At 43.7% G+C, this 9,345-nt stretch overlaps 1 protein-coding gene and 1 pseudogene across 1 annotated transcript in view; both read right to left on the minus strand.

Moving 5' to 3' along the window:
• MCU (mitochondrial calcium uniporter) overlaps positions 1–9,111 on the minus strand; it is a 209,467-nt gene extending 200,356 nt beyond the window's left edge. Inside the window, exon 1 of the mRNA XM_067710604.1 lies at positions 8,952–9,111. Coding sequence (XP_067566705.1) covers positions 8,952–9,095 — 144 coding nt within the window. The 5' untranslated portion in view covers positions 9,096–9,111. The remainder of the gene's footprint in view (positions 1–8,951) is intronic.
• LOC137209479 (ATP-dependent RNA helicase DDX50-like) lies at positions 441–3,605 on the minus strand (annotated as a pseudogene).
• Positions 9,112–9,345: the final 234 nt, after the last annotated feature.

Below are 9,345 nucleotides of genomic sequence, written 5' to 3' on the forward strand. Positions count from 1 at the left end.
GCTCCGCAACGGGAGAGGCCACAACAGTGAGAGGCCCGCGTACCGCAAAAAAAAAAAAAAAAATCTTGAAACCTATAAGGTAGTACGGCTCAGGACTGTACATTTGAGACTGTCCTCTGGATAGTATCATACACCCAATGGGCTCTGCTCAACAATTTTCTGGTGATTATTACAAGTGCTCTCCCCAAAATAAAGTGGACAATAAATTTAAAAAATGTAAAAACTGAAAACTTTAGTAACGAAGCATAAAAGGTAAAGACCTCACTCTTTTGGATTAATAAATATTATTAATGTCATTAAAGAACTTTTGGAAAAGCCTCTTATTTTTAAGAGAGATGTCAAAATGCAATGTCATATTATCCAATTATTCCAGAACTGTATTAGAAGAAGTTCAGCTTTAGTATGCTATTAGACCCAGTCAATGATATAATTTACCAAGTTATGCTTTTATCAATAAAAAAAAATCAAGCCTGTACACGGTTTATGAGTCAAGAATTCACTAAACTTATTAAAATTACTTTGCTTGAAGTCAACTTTCATTTTTACACAGGCTGTCTGAATGCAAGCAAAGTGCAGTGAAATAAATAAACAGATTGTTTCCCTTCTGTGTTCAGCTGCAGAGGTCAATTTTTTATCAGATGTCCTCAACCTTGATCTAAATCAGGAAGTAACTATTCAAGATTCAGTTTGACTTTAGGGTCTTACTGGAAGAATCTGACCCCAATTCACTTTTTTTTTTTTGTGTGTGTGTGGTACGCGGGCCTCTCACTGTTGTGGCCTCTCCCGTTGCGGAGCACAGGCTCCGGATGCACAGGCTCAGCGGCCATGGCTCACGGGCCCAGCCGCTCCGCGGCATGTGGGATCCTCCCGGACCAGGGCACGAACCCATGTCCCCTGCATCAGCAGGCAGACTCTCAACCACTGCGCCACCAGGGAAGCCCACTTTTTTTTTTTTTTAAAGGAGGTTTTTTTGTTCAAAGGTATAACTGGATAAGTAGATTTGTTTACAACCATTCTTGCGAAATACTTAAAAAAAATACAACCAACTTCTTTGCAAACAGCAGACACAGACCTCAACTATGATGACCTAATTTTTGGTGGATAATGTACATGATTAGGCAGAAATAGGCAAGCTCACACTGGTAGATTAACTATCTCAGTCAAAACTCTGTTTGTGGCCCCCGCTTCTCGATCAATTTCGGTTCTCACTTCGTCTTCTACCATCTTGTCGACTTCCTGACCGACTCCCCTGTCGACTCTGTCTACCTGACCGGCCACCATATCGACCACCTGAGCAGCCACTTGACCAGCCACTCCTCTGTCTGGAATTAGAAGATGTGTTTCCATCATAATATTCTTCAATTTCAGGCAACTTGGCTGGCACTGAGAGTACCCAGTCTGAATCATGCCACTCTGCCTGTAACCATTCTCAGTTGTGGGAATATCAAAGCAAATGCCCATATTTCCTTTTAGGAGGCACATTCTGGTAATTTGGGACACAGCATTACTACTCAACTTTCTGTTAAGTTCTTTCCAAGCACAGCTAACATCCTGTATTTCTTCTGGGCTTCCAGAATCATGGTCACAACCCCCTTATCAGAGGTGATCAAAGAACGTGGTTCAAAACTTGATGCGCCAGAGATGTGGGCTAATGCTGCAGCCAATGCACCCACTGCCCCTTTCTCTTCTATCAGTCTCTGAGCTGATGGTCAGAAAAAATCAACAGCAGCATAAGAAATGCAAGCCAGAGACTTGATGGCATCCATGCTTTTAGATTTGATTAAATCCATTGTAGAAGGAACACCTACACGTTTAAAAGTAATTCCTGTTTTTTGTTCCACATATCTTAGTTGACCTCTTTCTCTTGGTTGATAAAAACATATGCAAATCCCTGTCCAACCAGCTCTATCTGTGCATCCAGAGAGATGAATATAGGACTCAACATCCTGTGGAGGTAAACTCTGAATAACCAGGTCAACCTCAGGAATGTCCAAACCACGGGCAGCAACATTGGCTGCCACCAAAACTACCCTCTCTGAAGCCTTTCAGTGTAATTTCTCTTTGTGACTGTGCAACGTCGCCATGTAAACACTGGGCATTCTGTTTTATGTGTGGATTCATGGCCATATCAGTTACATTCTTTTTGGTCTCACAGAAGATAATAGCCCTCCCTTCAGACCCACTGTAGACTTGAAGGACATCTCCAATAACTGCTGGCCTCTGAGACTAATGGCACTGGATGGTCAGATGTTCCACAGTAGTTGCAGCCTTTTGAGTCATTTTCCCAACAAGGTCAACCTGTTCGTATCTGGATTTCATGTATTTTTTTGCAACTTTGTATACCCACTGTGGGCAAGTTGCAGAAAAATGTAAAGTCTGAGGATTGTCTTCAGAATCAGTTTTGTAGGATTTGTGGATAATATCTTCAACTTGTTCCGCAAAACCTAAATCTAACATTTGTTCCACTTCATCCAGCACAACGTGGTGCAGTTTAGAAAGATCTAATCGGCCGCTCTGCAGATGATCTTTGATACGAGCAGGGGTCCCAACCAAGATGTCAATACCAATTCGAAAATGATTCATTTGGTTTTGATATGATGTTCCACCATAAAAACACACCACACTGAGTTTCCTAGTTATATCTTTGAAGTCTTTGGCTACTTGGTTTGCCAGTTCCCTTGTAGGAGCCAAAACAAGTACCTTTGGTGAGTGGCTTTTTTTAATTGTCTCTTGATTTCTTTGGAGTCTTTCAATCAAGGGGATGGCAAAAGAGAATGTCTTTCCTGTTCCTGTCTGTGCTTGAGCAATTAAATCTTTTCCTTCATATACAGGACCAAAAGTCTTAATTTGAATAGGAAAGAGATATGTTACCCCTAGACCTTTCAGAAGCTTTATAGTCTCTTCAGAAATAGGGAAATTGGAGAAGGCTCCTTCTTTCTGTTCACGTATTAGGGTCTCTTCTAGTTTATTATCACTTGATTTCTGAGTAGAACTATCTAAGGATGACACTCACTTTTTTTTTCATATTCATCAGTATCTCCATTTGACAGATCTTTTCTTCTTGACTTATGAGATTTAGAAAATTCATCTGAAAGTCTATGACATCCTTCCTTGGTGTCACCATTTAGCTTCTCTTTCATTTTAGCTTTTTTTTGGGTTTGGGAGCATCCAGGTCACCTGCAACACCATTTCCTCTTGTTTCTGATTTCTCATCTGGGTCATAATGGTGCCTTGACTTCCTTCTATCGCTCCAGCATTGTGTAATAAGTTTTCAGCTTATCTAGTTTAAATCTTCCTAACAACCCTATAAGGGAAGTACACGTCCATAATCCCTTATCCGAAATTCCGACATCCACAGAGCTCTTTTGCCTCTCCTTCCTCTGGCTGTCTCCAAAGGCGCCTCCAACTCCATAATGTCCCCGCATAGGAGCTTCCCAGGCATCATTCGCAGCCACCGCTGCCGCCACCTCCCTCTGGGCACTGCGGCCACAACCACCTGCGGGCAGCGACAGGGTGAAAGGAAGCGGGGGCAGGGCAGCCTCCCAGACAGGGCCGTGCGTCACTTCCCCCAATTCACTTCTAACAACCAGTCTCAGCTTAATCATTTTTAGAATGAAACACAGAATTTTGTAATTTCATAGAAAAAGAACTTAATGGGAAAACCAGCAGATGTGTGAGCCATTTTCAGCTCTGCAGTAACTTGCTGGGCTACCAAGGAAAAAGCCACTTTACTGTTCCTGAACTTTTATTTACTTAACCTTGTCTTGTCGAGCTCTAAATTCTAGGACTCTTTTAAGTACATGTCTTCCATGGTAACATCTTAGTTTTCCTAATAACACGTTGTTCCAGTATTGTATTAATCAGTCAAATAAAGAATAGAGGATTCCCCTATATTGAGTGGTTATCTTGACATCTTAAAAGGTAATGTTGTCCTTAATCACAGGAAAACAAACAGTAATTTTTTTAAGAAAACCCACAGAGCACAAAGCTAGAATATAAAAAGAAATAAAAGCAACATCTTAGTAGTTATTCAGACTATGGTATCAACGAAGTGCTACTATAGAAGACCATGACCACTCCTTGATTTCCCTTTCAAACAGTAGGCAGCCCCAAAACCAAAATTCGCATTCAATTTATTGTCTTCAACATACACCATTCTTTTTTTTTTAATTAATTAATTAACTAATTTTTTGGCTGCATTGGGTCTTCATTGCTGCGCGCCGGCTTTCTCTAGTTGTGGCGGCGAGCAGGGGCTACTCTTTGTTGTGGTGCGTGGGCTCCTCAGTGCAGTGGCTTCTCTTGTTGTGGAGCACGGGCTCTAGGCGCACCGGCTTCAGTAGTCGTGGCACACAGGCTTAGTAGTTGTGGCATGCGGGGTCTAGAGAGCAGGCTCAGTAGTTGTGGCTCATGGGCTTAGTTGCTGCACAGCATGTGGGATATTCCTGTACCGGGGCTCGAACCCATGTCCGCTGCATTGGCAGGTGGATTCTTAACCACTGCACCACCAGGGAAGTCCAACATACACCATTCTTGATGCTGCATTTCTATTTAGATTCCCTCTTAGAGTTCCATAAAGCATAAAATAGAGCCCCTTGAGACTCAGAAAAGTTCAAATAATCAGAATTTGTTGACTAAATCCAAATTTACTCATTCGACTATTTTATGGGGTTCAAAATAAGCAAGATTTTAAGATAAAGTTTCCATAATAAATCTGCTCTAAGCATATTTATCCACAACCTTCAAAATCTTAATATTATCGTCAACTAAAACAACAATAAATCTAGACTCTGATTCAAACATATATTCCTAATAATCTGGGTATTTATCATACTTTTGCTTCTTTGGATAGAAAGTGTGTACCACTGTAGAGCTAATCCAATGTTACCAACTCTGCATCAGTCCACCATAAAGAAGTGTAATGTACAACCAAAGACAGCACTGGCAATACCAAACTTAAAGCAGTAACCCAAATGTGGTTACCTAAGCAACAGGCCATTAAAAAAGTCAAACCGGGAGGCGGGGGGGGGGGGCGGGGGTGGGGGGGTGGGGGGGGTGGGGGGGGGGAGTAGAGCACACCTTTTCACTGGCAAGCAGACAAAAGGGTGCGTATTCAATTAATGCTTGTCTGAGTGTTATCTACGTACCTAGTACTGCTCTGGAGTCTATGAGAGACAAAAAGGTAACAAGATACACAATCGCTGCCCAGTAAGATAAGGTACCCACAAATGAAACATTTAGAGAACAAGCCAGTGTCAATCTGTGTCCTGAAAATAATAAGTCCTATCAGCATTCAGAGAAGACAGAATAGAACAATGGAAAGGGATTAAGGGCTAGGAAACACACATGTGAAGATTCAGACTAGGATTTCTCCTTGAATCCACCTCCATTTAAAAGAATTTTTATCCCAGATGTCATTAACCAAAAACATAACAGAAAAGTCACTTCCCTCAGTTCCCATTAGGTCCGTTTTCTCATCTGTAAAGTGAGGAAGTTAGATTCAAAGAGGAGTCAAAGGTCACAGTCTCTCACCTAAAATGAACCTTAGCGGTTAGTGGAGTGGTTAAGACTGAAATTCCCCTGCAAAAACTGCACAGACATTTAATATGGGTATAGGAGACACTGGCTTAAGTACAGTGGAGTATTTGTGCTGGGTGGATCTGGCAAAGTAAGACTTAGCCAGATCATGAGGAGCCCAATTAAAGAACTGGGACTTACCTCTGTGTCAGGCAATGTAACCTCTGTTAAAACTTTCAGGTTAAAAGAAAAGTAAAAAAAAAAACTTTCAGGTTAAACTGAAATGACATCACTGCCAAAGAACTACAATGTGTAAAGTAAAAAGGGACAGCCACAATCTATAACAGTATAATGACAGACTTAAGTAAGAGATTTAGCAATTCAGCATAGCCGTTGACCACTAGGAAATGCCAACAGTCAGACTGTCATAATCAGAGATGAGACAGTTTGATTTAGCAAAGAAATTACACAGTTCACAATGAAAGGCTGTTCCCCTCAAAGAATCATCCTTGAAAATTGCCACCTTCACTAACCACACAGAAAAGCATGCAACAGATATTTTACATCAGACTCAGTTACAGTCACAAGCTGGGAAGCAATAACAGGCTCTTCACATAGGAAAGGAAAAATTACACTAGATGGTGCCACAAATACTGAATAAGCCCCTGCACCTTTTCTCCTATTTATTCAGTTGAATGATGTTTTAATTGGGGGGGGGGGGTACAAGCTATGTTTTATTACTTTGCAATCACATTTACCTATATTAGCTGAACTGTATTGCTCTGGACTTGTTCTTCAAACTTGGAAAAAATGAATTCCAAAAAACATACCTCTCAAGCAAAAAATTAACCAGTACTATAATTGGTTATGTCCCCCTGGCTCTAATTTACCATACCTACTACAGCAGAACAAAAGTGGCAAAAGCAGGACTTGTGATCTAGTCCGACACAGAGTGCCATCTGCTGCACATACACAGGATGTCACCTCTGCAAGATTCAACCTTAGTGTCTCTCAGGGACCTTTGTAAGAGCCAGTGGTTTGTTCCTATATTGCCTAATACATGTGTCTCAAACTAACATAGGAGAATTCTCACTCACGGTGTTTTCAAATACCAGTACTTTCATAACAAACAATAGTAAGTTTTATAAGCGAGGAGAAAGATGTGAAGGAGAAATTGTACTTTATAATAAAAAGAACACAATAAGGGGGTCAGAATATCTGGAGTGGGTGGGAGTCCTAAAACTGTTGTATATTCATCGTGTAATCCTGGCCAAGTCTCTCCCTTTCTGGGTCTTAATTTCAAGCATAAAATGTCAACAGTTAAATCTCTAAGAGATACCTTTCAAATTGAGTCTTGCGAGGAATCATAGAATAACAGATGGAGAGAGCTAAATACATGATAGCTTCGGAGCAATCGTAGAAAAAGAAAAAAACTGTTTACATATTTTAAATAATCAGGCACAACTTTTTTCAAAATCTTACAATTCTAAGTTCATTTGCAAGTCACCATGCATATAACACTTCTGCCCTTCAGAAATAACACTTCATTTTAGTTGTGCTTTCACCTCAAATTCAGCACATCACTTTTATCCACCCCAGAATAGCACAGAAAAACACTTTCATGAAGTACCCGCACAAGGAAGGCACTCACAGACTGAAAGATTCGCACAGTGGAAAATATACAAGGCACAAATTTCAAAATGCTAAATGAATGCCACACCCAAATAGTCTTAAAAACAAACTGCAAAGTCAGAAGATGTATTATCAAAATACAGAGATAAAGACAACTTGGTAAGTCTTTAAATAGTTTCAGGGGGAGGGGAATGCAATCAGATTTTTGGATTGCCTTATGTTTTTAAGAGAACAAAACACATAACTGGAGGCTATGAAACATGCAAATCTAAACTGAACTGTGGAAAGCTCGGCTCTCACCCAAAAGCTTCAGCAAAGCAATATGTCAGTATGCCAAAATGAAGAAGTACAGTTTTCTCATAAGAACGAGGATAGGTCCATACCTATGACTAATAATAACAATACCATCTTGCATTTAAAGAGCATTAGTTCTTTTCACTGCTCTTTCAGACACTTAATTTTACAATGTCATTAGTCTTGGGGTATCCTCTGAAAAGCTCCAGTTCAATTTTCCCTCAAGAGCTATGTGATCAGAACAAGACAGGTGGGTGTATTTGTTGAGAGCTGAAGGTACTACTTTCTGCTATCAGGCTGTCTGCAGTGATTCTCTTATTACCACACTATACAACTTAGCCCTAGGAAATAAAACCTACACTTTCTCTTGGAGTTGGCCAGAGACCAACGGTATGGGTCTAGAAAGTCCAACGGAAGAGAACCTGCTGACTTGTTAGGTCAAGAACCCCATGCCAAGTTGATCTCTTGCAACTGAAAAAGACACACACACACACACACACACACACACACACACACACACACACACACACACCAAGGCTGTTCAAATAGAAAGAACCCCATGCCAAGTTGATCTCTTGCAACTGAAAAAGACACACACACACACACACACACACACACACACACACACACACACACACACACACACCCCAAGGCTGTTCAAATAGAAACTCCCGTGCGTTGCCAGCCAATGAAAGCCAGCAATAACTGGCTAATACAACCACCAAATCCCTGCCGCTGTGAACAACTTGTCATATTCTCTTCCCCTCTGCCTGCTGCCCACCTTTCTTCTTCAGGCACGCGTGAACAAGCTTATAAAGCAGCCCTCCAAAAGCACCACCGAGGACCTTTAAGGAACTAAGAGGTTGGAGCTTGCCTCCTGAAGCAATGCAGCATCCATCGCAAGGGTGCTGTTCCCCATGCCCACACGCAGGAAGTCACACAGGGGGATAAAGTTTGATTTTCTGTCTTGCCCGTTCCCAGAGGGTCGAGAAGAGAACTAGGGAGCGGCCCCGCTGGGGTCCTGGGTTGCCCTCCGGGGGACAGTTCCCAGCAGTATGGCACTGCCACTCTCCTGACACATACACAAGGCAGCCGCGGCAACTCAGGACACCCCAACCCGCCTGGAGGAGGAGGGAAAGGGGACAACTTGAACGAGGCTCAGTTCGGGAGCAATAGGGCAGAGCTGTTAAGTAAAAAGGAGGGAGGGACTGAGATCGGGGGCGGGTCAGAGAGAGGTTCAAGTCCCGTCCCTTCCCCGCCCTGGTATCCCCGGTCCTGCGGGAACATCCCTGCCGTCGCCCCTCCTCCTCTCGGCTTCCTCCGCCCTGCCTTTTTTCCTGGTTGCCGCCGCAGGCGCCTGAAGGGCACGGCGGCTCCTCGGTGCCCGGCAACCTCTGGAGCGGCCGCGAGTTGAGGTAACTCGCCCGCTGCCCCGGCGGCCTGCCCGCCTACTGATCCCACACGGCAGCGCCGCCCCGCCCTCCCCGGAGCCGCCGGGCGCGCTCGCTTACCGTCCGGTGGTGCTGCTGCTGCCGGTGGCGGCTGACGCCCAGCGCGGGGAAGCAGCCTGCAGTCAGCGCTCCGCAGCCGCCGGCGCCTCCGCCGCCTCGGGAGGAGAGGAGCAGCAGGAGCGATCTACCTGCGGCGGCCGCCATCTCTCAACTGGAAACGGCGCCGACCCAGGCAGCGCAGCGGACGGACGGGGCGGAGCTAAGACCCGCCACTCACCGGCGCCGGTCCAACTGTCGCCCTTGACTGAGTTGATGAGGCGGGGCTTCTTGCAAGGCCCAATCGACAGGCGGGAGAACCACACTAGAGACTGCCTGTCACTTCCAGAGTTACCTATTGTGGGACATAGTCAATTACGGGCAAATTCTAGGGAACCGGTAATTGGCACCCGAGCCC

This window comes from Pseudorca crassidens, chromosome 16 (genome assembly GCF_039906515.1).
Source record: "Pseudorca crassidens isolate mPseCra1 chromosome 16, mPseCra1.hap1, whole genome shotgun sequence".
NCBI classification, from domain to species: Eukaryota; Metazoa; Chordata; class Mammalia; order Artiodactyla; family Delphinidae; genus Pseudorca; species Pseudorca crassidens.